Source organism: Lissotriton vulgaris, chromosome 2_2, assembly GCF_964263255.1.
Source record: "Lissotriton vulgaris chromosome 2_2, aLisVul1.2, whole genome shotgun sequence".
In the NCBI taxonomy this organism is placed as follows: domain Eukaryota; kingdom Metazoa; phylum Chordata; class Amphibia; order Caudata; family Salamandridae; genus Lissotriton; species Lissotriton vulgaris.
The window spans coordinates 103,417,184-103,429,452 of record NC_141688.1 but is presented as its reverse complement, the minus strand read 5'-3'; the positions used below and the strand labels follow the sequence as shown (position 1 = coordinate 103,429,452).

At 44.9% G+C, this 12,269-nt stretch overlaps 1 protein-coding gene across 1 annotated transcript in view; it reads left to right on the top strand.

Moving 5' to 3' along the window:
• Window positions 1-11,891, top strand: part of ADAM10 (ADAM metallopeptidase domain 10) — a 542,337-nt gene extending 530,446 nt beyond the window's left edge. The window contains exon 16 of the mRNA XM_086959374.1: window positions 9,605-11,891. Within this exon, the coding sequence (XP_086815500.1) occupies window positions 9,605-9,699 (95 nt within the window). The 3' untranslated portion in view covers window positions 9,700-11,891. The remainder of the gene's footprint in view (window positions 1-9,604) is intronic.
• Window positions 11,892-12,269: the final 378 nt, after the last annotated feature.

The following is a 12,269-nucleotide window of genomic DNA, read 5'->3' as shown; positions in this document are numbered from 1 at the left end:
TATGAGGTTGAGAAAAATGTCTTTTGTTTTTAGAGCTTGTATTGTTTAGGGCGGTGTTCAGTCATTTAGGAGGTTGGTATAGCTATGTCAGATAGTCCCTCTGAGTGCCATTTCTCTTCTCTAGTGAGGCGAATGCACGGCGACGTTGGACCTCAACAATGCCTACTTTCATATACTCCTCCACTGCTGCTACCTTTGCAGGAAGGGGCCAGCCCTACCAATTCAAAGTTCTTCTCTTTGAGGTCCCAAGGGTGTTTACCAAGAACCTGGTGGTGGTAGCTGCTCATCTCAAAGGGGATGGCACTCACATGTTCCCCTGTCTCAACAACTGACTGTTTAAGAGCATCAGCAGGCAGCAATGTGCAGCCCCAACACAAGATGCAGTCTCCCTGCTCCACAGCCTGGGATTGACCATAAATGCCACCAAGTCCCACCTTCAACCTCCTCCAGGTCCAGCTTTTTCTGAGGTGGTACTGAATGCTGTTAAAAGCAAAGTTTTCCCCAACTTGGAATTTCGTCTGCTGCTGCCTCTTTTTCAGCCTAATCGTCTACTCAGTCAGACCTGTAATGCGCCTCCTTGGAATGATGACCTCATGCATAGCCATTGTACCCCATCCCAGGCTCCACATGCATCCATTACAGTAGTGCCACTCTTTGCTCAATTGTCACAAGCAGGTGGTCACTGGGTAGATCTAAAGTTGGTGATAGCCAGCACCCATCGCTCTCTGCAGTTAGGAGGAACAGCAACACCTGTTGCAGGGCAGGCCCTTCACAAACCCTATCTCGCAGGTGACCCTTACCACGTGCTAATCCCTTTTCGTATTGGGAGATGCCGCTAGACACAACAATACACAAAGTGTGACTCTACTCATACCCCACCCCAAAACCCCCAAAATGCCAAGGTTACCACATAAACTACCTCAAGCTCCTACTCAGTCCTAGCTCTCAAATCCCTATTTCAGGTAATTCAGGGCAAAGTATTCCTATAAATATGGACAACACAAATGCAGTACCTCCAGAAGCAAAGCCCTACGCATCCTCCTCTGCTGTCCGCAATAGAGCAACAGATTTGACACTGGGCCATCTGCCACTGCATACACTTCCTGCTCGCATCAAAAAGTCCATGTATGGAAACTCCACCTGCAAGTCCTTCTCATATACTTCCACCTTTGGGGTGCCCCAAAGATAGACCTGTTCACCACCTATGGCAACTCGGGTACCCAAACTTCGCCTCAATATACCCCCACTCACAGTCCATGAGCAATGTTGTATTTATGAAATGATCCTGGATATAGGCCTGTGTTTTTCCTCCTCTTCTATTCCCTCTGTATAGTCTAAGCAAGATGCGGCAAACCTCCTACACACTCATTCTCACGTTTGGGCCAGACAGCCTTGGTACTCAATGTTCCTCAAGATGTCCGTCAGCACCCCAAAGAAGCTCTCCAAAAGGCTTGGTCTTCTCACATAGAACCAAGACAGAATCAGGCACAGAGACAGCTTGACCAAGCGATCTGGTATTTGAAGTTTTAGTGTTTGGATATCTCAGCCTCCTACACTAATGCATGAGTATTGTGCCTAAACCCCACAGACCTGTACTTGTTTTTTCGCAAAGTGGAAAAAAAAATTCCAATATGGAATCCGCAAGCAAATGGACCCTGTGAAGCCTACCGGCCAGGACCAACTTTGCTATCTCTTGCACCCGCGTCTACACCTGCCATTTACATTCAAACCGGAACATTCTTCTTTCTTGAGGTTTCCTTTCCAAAAGGCATTCTTGGAGGGCCTCAAGAGGATCAGACCTCCTAGTCTGTTCTCAACCTTTGCATGGAACTTTAATGTTATGCTTCCCACACTCATGGGTCCCCTTTTCGAATCCCTGCAGCCTTGCCCTCTATACTGCCTGATGTGAAAGGTGGGCTTTGTAATATCTGTTACTTTCCTCAGGCGCATCTATGAGCGACAAGTACTTACCCTGCAAGAGCTATTTATTCAAGTTTACAGGGACATTGTTGTTCTCAAAACTAATCCCTAGTTCCTTTTCAAGGTAGTATCCCCTTTCCATCTCAATCAGACTACAGACCGCCCACTCTTTCTGCAGCCAGTGTGTAGGGAAATTGGATCTACTTCTATGGTTACCTGCATTTGTTGCCTGGTGCTAAGCTGTATTATGACTAGTCTGACTGTGATCCTGCTAACCAGGGCCCCATCTGCTTTCTCCCTAAATTGTTGTATTGAGTACTTGGGTACAATCCAGATTGGAAACTAGGGTACCCTTATCAGTCCCTAGCATATGGTACTAAGGTACCCAGGGCATAGATACCCCATGGGCTGAAGCATGCATTATGCCACCCATGGGAGACCATGCAAAATGGAACTACAGGCCTGCCATTGTAGCCTGTGCACGTTGGTGCATGCACCACTTACTAAAGATATAGGTTTACTACATCTAAGGGTCACTGCACTTAAAATCTATAAGTCCCCCCTATAGCAGGCCTTTGCAATCCTGAAGACCGGGTGCTTGGTTTTAAGTAAGTCGATTTTGGAAAAGGGGGTGGTGATGGACAGAGTTTCTGAATGATGCAGAATACTCTTACCCAGTCAAGAGATCAGGGCTTGATCCATCACCGTTTTTTAGCTCACTGCACCATCCCAGCTCAGCATGGATTTAGGCCCAGATCCTTGTACTGGGGTGAATGTATGACATTGTTCTACATTCTGTCCATCAACTGTGTTTTTTGCAATTTTCACCCGAGTGTGCTGGGTATACTCAGACGTGAGTCCCAGGCTCTCCACACCACTGGAGTCAAGCTATCCAGGCTGATGAAGGCTGATAGCCAGAAACCGGTCCTTGGATGCTTGATTCCGGTCTGGGAAAGACATGGCTTGGTAGTTTGGACTGGACTGTTCCCATGAGGCACAGGGTCAGAGCTGATTTGCATATAGCCAGTGTCTAACCCAGGGTGGTGCGGAGTGCAAAAAAACGATGGATTTAAGCCCAGATCCTTGTACTGGGGTGAATGTATGACATTGTTCTACATTCTGTCCATCAACTGTGTTTTTGGTGGTTTTAAGTAAGTGTGTGCTCCTGCATGAGCAGGACACCCCTGAATCCTACGGAGTCCATTCTCCCGGGTTGTCAGTGTAGCAGCTGCGTAGGAAGGTGGATATCGGACTATGGTTACCCCCAACTTTTTGCCTAGTGTTTAGCTGGTTTTCGACTTAGTTGACCTGGGGCCCTGCTATTCAGGACCCCAGGCCCTCTCTCTGTTAATGGACTCCATGTACTTTAGGTACATACCAATTGGAACATGGATCACCTTGTGAGCCCCTGTACAGTGCACCCTAGGTACCCAGGGCATGGGTTCATCCAAGGCCTACCTGGGGCTGCAGCACGTATTGTGCCACCCCTGGCCTGGCCTTACTATTTGACACAACTGGCTGATCACTCAGCTGGGGCAAGGTGGTGTAATCACCCTTTGCTTTAGATATAGTATAGCTATATCTAACCCCATACTCGTATAAGTTACTCCTATGGCAGGCCTTCTCAATCCTGAAGGCAGAGTGCTTGGAAATTATGTGAGATGGTGCTCTAGCATGAGCTGAGCCTGTCTGCAGCTTTCGGAACCATGTCCTTATAGCTGTTCCATGATAACGCTATACCATATACTCTTAAGTGCATTATAATCCTCACGGTTATTGCTAACTTTGGCATTGCATTATCAAAACATGTCGTGTAAGGTGTCATACGCTTTGGAATACTACACCCTCGCCAGTTCTAGCGACGGGGGTAGTATTTCACCCTTCTAGAGGGATAAGACATGTATGTAACTCGAACCCCGGTTAAAGTTAACCCGAGCCTCAGCATCACAAAATGGATGCTGCTGCCACAGACACGAGTCTGACCTCCTGCTGCTGGAAGTCCTTCCAGCAACGGAGGCCTGGACAAAGGGTTTCCTGCCTGGGGAGGTGCCAGCACCACCCCAGACAGGACTTTGTGTATCCAGATAGGCAGGGCTGAAAGGAATGAGATATGCCTGGGGTACACAAGGTGTCCCTGTGCATACCCGGTTCAAACCAGTTGCTGGGGCACTCCAGCCCCAGCTCTGGCGCGAAACCGGACAAAGGATAGGGGGTGTAACCACCCCCCTTCCTGGTCCCACACATGGGAGGGACCTAGTCACTAGTACAGCCCCCTTTAGCAGAATAAAGGTAGGAGCTGGTCCCATTCCAAATTAGATTATCCTGAATTGAAACTTTACAAGAAGAAACTCTGGACTTCGACGTTCTGCTCCACAGAAGCCTGAAGAAATCTCCCTTGCGGCCAAGGAGTGACCACCCTGCATCTGCAGGCACCATCAAGCGTCTTAGCGGTTCACTTTGTCGTCCTTCCTGGTGGAATCAGACTTTAGAGCCCGACAAGACCCGGACTTCCAGACCTCTCCGACCTCAACTCACATCTGCAGCACAGCTGAGATCCGTGGGTGCGACGAGACACGTGTGACCGGCCATCTTGAAGAAACTGCACTTCGCTTCCAGCACGACCTCTGAGGCACCCTCGAGAAAGTGCTCTGGGGATTGAGAAGCCCCAGCCCCGAGCAACTCCTGCACCGAAGACCAGCCCTCCAGCCTCCACGAGATCTGCATGGGGCCCTTCTGCCTGGTTGCTGCTAGACGCGTTGTCTGGTCACTTGCCGGCTGGCTTGTGGCCTCCTAGACGACGAACTTTGAAAACTACACCGCTGGTCTGGTTGCTCCAGACTGGCCCTTGCTTCCCTCCAAAAGAGAAGTACCCCGGACCCTACTGGTCCGCACCAGACGCCATCTTCACTCACCCTGTGGGTTGCCTTTGCCAAGGCCTGTTGACTCCGATCTCGGAACAGACACCGCCGACAGCGAGAGCCTGCGTGGGACAGCTCGTGCCTCCATCCTGGTCGTCAAAGACACCTCCTGGTTCACGTGGCTGCAGAGTCAAGCGTCACCTCTTCACCTAATCACAACAACATCTGGTTCCTTCCTGTATCCACGCCGGTCACTGGCTAGTGACTGTGAACATTGTCCCCTCTGCTTTCAGGTCTCCATCTTCCTCGATCCACCCTTGGATCACTCCGGACATCTTCCTCCTGGTCGCCTGCAGCATCTTTCTCCAAGGCTCCATTGACTTCAACGCGGAAACCCAACACACTTTCACGCCTATGCAACCGCAGCCCGTGGGTGAGGTAACGAGAGCATTTCGGTGCTCATAGGTAGATTGACTCTCCGAGTGCCCAGGTATCCTGTAGATTCAGTCTCAACCAGTCGTAACTGTCTTTACTTACCTATTTTGTAATTTGTTAATGTCCATTGACTTTGCTTTGGAACCCGCATGTGTGTTCTAACACTGCACACGCGTCCCGTGGGCCTCCTGCTCCTTACCTAAGGTTAGGGTAGTGTAGCCCCAGCGATTCTACAGCCTCTGGGCATCCTCATTTCTTCTATCGTTCTACTTATACCATTTACTTAGTATATGGTTTGCCGTGCCCCTAGGGCACCATTGTAATTTGTGCGACTTATTGTATTTTTCTTAAGAGTTTTGTTATGTGCTTAGCCCTCTGATCTCATAAAGAGTTCAGAGGTATTTGTTAGTAATACATATATTGTTTATTTTCATAACAACCTGTGTGGTGTCCTTTCATCTGGTATTCAAGGGGTTATATGTGGTAAAACAGCTGGCTTCACATGCCAAAAGAGTTTAGCCTAAGACTGCTTTTTCCATGCTACCATCAGGATAGCTGGTCTATAAGGTTGACTTACAACCAATCACCATAAGGGTTGTTTGGACTGATACAAGGTGATCACTAGAACTAGTGAGCATCATATATCAGGCCAACTTCTCACAAGCTGTATACTATATGTAGGAGCACATCATAATTCTGCGATGACCATCTCGAAAACGGCTGCAATGAATCCTATTATGTTTGGTATCAAACATGTTGGAATCATACCCCCACACCGTAAACAATGTGGGAGTTATGATTCCAAGCACTGGCTTACCTGGGTGTAGGTCCCTAGATTTGTCGTGGGATAAGATTCAGATCGGACACCACTGCACTTCTACCGTCTGGGGAATCTGGACTTCACTTGGTCCTGACTTTGTCTCCCTTCCAGTCTGCTGCATCGTCTTTGCCTCTGCATCATACAGGAACCTTTCAAGGCCTGTGATGCGTCAAAAACACCTGAAGTAAACTCCATTGGAGTGGCACCACAACTGAGTTGACCAGTCTGCAGATCCTGAGCTCCTCCGGACTCTGTGGGCTCTGTGGTGGTGTGGTGGTGGCGGTTTTCCACAGCTCCCGAGGCCTGCCTTGCACTCACCAAGTTTGAGGCCAGTATTCCTCGTGGGGGAATAACCAAACCCCTGTGCACCGTGTCCAATTTGCAGTTGCAAAGGCTTGTTGGCTACCTTACAAGAAGATCTTTGGGCTCCAAGTAGTACCAACCTCGAGCATCTCCTGTGACCAGAATAGTCAGCCACACAGCATCATGTGTATCGTGGCCTGCATCTTTTGGTGTGCTGCTTTAGGTCCTCTCACGACTCCAGTGCCTCCGGCCTGTGGGTCCACTTGAGGGTCACACTTGTTTCTTTTGGGCTATCCTGATTGCTCGGGCCTGCTCTGACTCCCATGCTTTTAGTGAGTCCCCTGGACCGTGCTGCTCCCGACTTTGCTCCTACGTTGATTCCTGTGTGGCTTGTCTTTGCCAAGGCTTTTTGGTGCTCCCGCCGGACACCGAAAACCAAACACTTCCGCCCTCGACATCCTTTGTGGGACAGATTGTGCCCGGCTTCTGGTCTTCCTCAGCGTTGCCTGGTGCTCACAGCTGCAGAGTCCAGGTCATCGTCCTCATCCCTGAAGCACCCGTCATCGGGGGCATTCGTCTTCCAAGTTTCCCAGTCACTCCTGAGTGACATAGACTCTGTCCCCTCTGCTTTCAGGTACTCCTCTTCAAGCATCCACGTTTGGATTCCCACAGACACTCTTCTAGCAGTGGCACTTTCCTGAAGGTCTCCATTGGGTTTGACTGCGGTGTCTGACACCACTTCACACGTATGCGCCCGACTTCCCTGGTGTAGGTAACATTGGTACTAGGGTATTCACGGGTGGGGTGGCCTTCCACCCTTCTGTCTTCCACTGGGTTTCTTCAGGGTCCATTGGGAAGGGTCCTTAATCTTAACTCCAACTGCAACTTGCACATAGACTTGTACGGAGCACGTGGTTGTGTTCCCACACTGGACACGCTCTCCGTGGGGTCTCTATCTACTGAACTTGGGTGGTTCTGTTGGTCCCCAGCAATTCTACGTTCTCTCGACACCGTCTTGACTCGAGTCGCTGTACTTCTACCACTTTCTTAGTATATTACTTGGTCCCCCTGGGGCCACTGTGTATTTCGTGCGATTTACTGTTTCTTTGCTAAAGTATTGTGTGCATTGTGTTTATATCTGTGTAGAAGATATTGGGACATACTAGAGTGTATTCTACAATAAATACATATGTTTATAAATATTTGGTGTAGTTCTTTTTCACTTAATCAATACTATAGGATTGCATTCTGGTAAAACAAGCTGCTTTACACTCTTTCTGGACTAAGACTGAAGGCTGCTCTCCACAGCTACCACTTATAGAGCTTTCTAAGGTTGTCTAAGACCCCTTAAATCACCATAAGGGTTGTCTGGACTGGTGCAAAGTGCCCCCTTACATTGGTGGACATCATATACCAGGCCAGCCTCAGCCTCACACAGATTCTGTGGCAGAGAGAGAGGCCCTCATAGTCAAGACATTTAACTGGTTCTCGTGTACTATATTAATATGACTAAGTACTTCCGCTGGTCTGACCATCTTTGTTTCCTTTGCACGAAGACCATCCCTTCTCAAAGGCTGGCATATCTAGGTGGTTAGTCCACTGCACCCAGACCTACTATCACAAAGCCAAAAGAACCCTGCCACCTCCCCCACCCCCAAAGGCACACCTGGCCCACAAAAAAAGGTGCAACCACGGCGTTTTTTGGCAAGATACTACCTAATGTGCATAGTGGACATCAGGTCAACCCTGCCACGTTTACCTGGCACTATTTTATGGATTTCCTAGTCCTTCAACAGGCAATGGTTGGTCAGTCTGTACTAAAACATCTGCACCATCCACAGGTGAGCCACTGCTTACAGAGGACATTGCTGTACAGTCTATGTAGAGCCTATGTATCTACAGCACTTGAGCTACGAAAGGGAAGTGTTATCCTGAAGTTTTTATTTGTAGCTTGTAGTGCTGAAGATTGTGCCCACCCTCCTCCCCAGAGCCTTTCCCTCTTGTAGATCTCTCCTCTTATCACCTATTTCTTACACTCAACATGTTTTGTCACCATGAATGAATGAGTACAGATTTGTATAGCACTGGCTACCCGGTGGCATCCCAGCGCATTCACTCACCACTCCATACATATGCTCACCAATCTAACTTGGAGTCCCAGTATGCCCTGTGACTCCAGAGATGCCTTTGAAGAAAACAAACTTGCAAACATCCGAACCTAACACTAATTGGCAAGTGTATGCAGAACATAGGAATCTACAGCACTACGAACAGATGTGTACAAGCTAAGTAGCATTTTCCTTCTATTGGTTGTTTAATCTTTCGCCAGTTCTTCACTGCCCTTCCTCCTCCCTTGATGAGATAGTGCTGTGCACAGCAAGATCCCAAGGTACTCAAACATGGTATGTGCTGCTATTGGCTCTTTTGGTTCCTCTCTGCACGCTTCGATAGGGTATGGAAAAAGTGCTATTGCTGGGGAAGGATTTCTAGGCAAGTGTGACACCTGAATGGATATTCATAAGGAGAGGCATCAGTTGGATGATTACGTATCCACCAGAAATAGTCACCAAAGGTTGGCAGCTTTTTCTTATCATCAATTGTTAAAATAAGTTCAATGTAAGTGGAAGAAAAAATGTTTCTCATTGCCATAAGACATTCCTATTTCTTCTTCTTTTGCAATGCAGCAATTTGATACATTTATGAGAAGAGTTTATGCCAAGCTTTTATATGTATGTTACTCAATAAATGGAGTTTTACTCCTCTTTTCCTTAATATTGCCCCAATCCCATAGTATTTTTCTTTTTTAATTTCTGGCATCCGTGTGATATGATTGTAATCTTAAATGAATATTGTGATTACTTTTAAAGCCAAACTGATTGGTCTCACATCTGTATTTTAATAATGTAGACACTTCCAGAACTGTAATGATTATAAAGTGATTGTCATATAAGGGAAAACCTGAAAGGAGGGAAAATGTAATTGAATAACATTTATTCTTAAAAAAAAAATAGGTTTGGGTGTCAATGAACATATTGTTCTTTATTAGAGCATTTGAGTTTGATACTTCTAAGAACCCATCGAGGGAGTTGATTGACTGGTAGACAGAGGTAGGGTAAAATCAAGTGGTTGAATGTGGGTCTTGGCGATTAGAGCAGCCTTTCTTTTCAACAAGGAGCCTGGCGTGTTCACGCACAGGACAACAACGCCAAGTAACATGTGGCTGCTTCCATTTTGGAGTTGTTTGTAAATGTAATTTTATATTTTGCAGGCACATTAAAGCGTCGGAGACCTCCACAAACTGCTCAGCAGCCATCCCATCAGAGACCCCGGGAGAACTACAGGATGGGGCAAATAAGACGTTAACAGCAGCTTTTGCCTTGGTTCTTCCTAGTGCCTACAATGGGAAAACTTCACTCCAAAGAAAATCTTCTAACAGTCAGTGTCCCTGTCTAACTCATAAATGAAACAACATGGAGGAAAAAAGGCAAGCTCTTACATCCGGAAACCAGTGGAGTTACTTAATTTTTAACGTGCTGTAACTTCCAGCTCAATTGAAGAAAATGACCTGATTTTCTTAGATATTTTAACTTGTCTTATGGCACAAAATAGAATATTGTTTTTTTTAATTTGCCGCCTCTGTCGATCATTGCTGCATTGGTCCTTCACTTGCAGGCAAACATGGCTCTTCTAAAACTTGCATTCAGAAACAAACAATATATTTTTCAACGCTCAGAAGGTAGACCACCTCAGCATTGGAGACATTACTTGCCAATGTGTATACCTTGTTATATGCAGATCTGTATTTCTAATGTACACCTGTATTTCTGTGTGCAATTGTAAAGAAAAAATATTTGCAATATGGGTATGTTTCTTTGTATTATAAAACTTTTTCTGATGATAATTTACTGTTTAATTGACATACTCAGGATAACAGAGGATATGTTGTACAGTGGCAATGGATTGTGGAATAGTCTCCACAACCGCTGTGAAAAGACTGTGTAAGTTTTTTCAATGCTATCATAATTTGTTAAAGTCCTCATCATTTTTTACTTTACATGAAAATCGTTTAAGATTTAGCACTCAAGACTGATAGCTTTTTTAAGGTGGTAAGTGTATCAAGAAAAGTGTATGACTATGCCAGACAGTTAAAATATTAAGGAGTGTGTAAGATTCCTGTGATCTTAAATGATAATTTTTCCTTCTCTGACTACTCAAGTTAATACAGAGAGATTGTTGTATCCGTCAGTAGTGATATAATCAGTTTAAGCTTACACCCAGTCCTTTGGGTTGTTCGCTCAAGAATCCTTGGAGTATGGTGATTTGGACCATGATGGTAATAAATGCATCAAGGATAAGTGTATTTTTGTCTTTAGCAATCTTTTTGATTTTTTTCTTAGCATGTTAAATGGATAACCACTAGTGCAGTTACTTAACTCAGCTAGAGAAGATCAACTGTAAAGGGTAGGCCTACTGTGTGTGTGTGTGCTTTTTTTTTTTTTTTTTTTTTTTTCTTTCCACCCAGATAAATTATTTTTTAAAGATAGAAGTGGTAAAGATAAAGACAACATGTCCCTTTCCACACTTAACACGAATGTAAGCAAGTGGCTTTGAAAACACGATAACTGGCATTTTTCACATCTTGTTGCTATGCAGGAAGTGGTTTGGGACATTGCATTAAGTGAGACCTTGTGCATACTTGCTACTTACGTATTTTCAGTTGTAAACAGCGACATTGACCATAATGGAGATCCTAGCTTTGCTTGGGTAAAAATTTGATATATACACTTAAGGTTGGAAAGACTTTCTTTTTTTCTTTTTTTATCTCGAGTGTAAGGTTTACACCATGATTCTCATAATGTGACGCAAGCCTGCAGGGCCAAAAATGCTTGAGTAAGTAACACAATCTCTTCCTTGTAAACTTGTACAGTATGTGTAACTTTTTCAAAATACATCTTTTTGTACAATGGTTTAGAGACGATTTTGTACATGAAATCCCAGTCCAGTAGCTAGGAGACTTTAAATAATTCTTAATGATCTTAAATAGGTAGAAATGTGTGTAGTTACTTTTAAAAGTCAATTAAATACATTTGTTTTCAGACTGAGCAATGATTGGTAGTGGCGGGTGTGTTGCTTTTCCAGAAAGATGACTTATATTGCAAGGGTTCCTAGTACCTTCTCCAGTACGATTGAACTCAAATCGTGCATCTGAAGGTTTTTTTTCATTCTTGTGATGTTATCCTGTGGTAGGGTTTGGGCAGGTTCTGGCCACTTGGTTCTACTTTTTAGTCTTAGTTAAATGTTTTTGGAATAGAATAAAATGTGCACTGAACTCTCCACTGTAAGTCATAAAGTTAAAATGGAAAATCTGAAAGATCAAGACAAATGAGATCTAATACTACTGTCAGTTTAATGTCCACTGTGTTTTATACAGTATTTTTTTTTTGTTCACTTTGGAAATTTTTACTAAAAAGTTGTAAAATAAAAAAAGTATTGTGTAAACATATGTAAGTTTTTTTGAAACTTGAATTGCATTAATAAATTTAGACTTGATGAAATCAATGTGCATGTTCTCTATTTTTCTAATACAGATATGTAAGAAATTCCGTGTTGCACTGGACATCTAGAGACCGTTTTCCAACAAACACAAGCAAATGATAGCTGTGTAAATGTGTACATTATTCATCAAACAATCAGTATTTGTTAAGCCTGACTACTCACCCATGAGGGTCTCAAGGCACTGACAATCCATAACATTCGCCTGCCATGTGTGTCTTTCGTTTCCAACCCACCCTAATGAAAAGTTAAAACCGATTGTGTAGATGACTCAATTATGGGTCAAGCCCTAAATGTTGGAAACTTTTGCTCCATTTCGTTTGCCAGCAGGCTATAGGAAACTTTCAGCTCGGTTTTCTTAATATGTTAATGATTTTAGA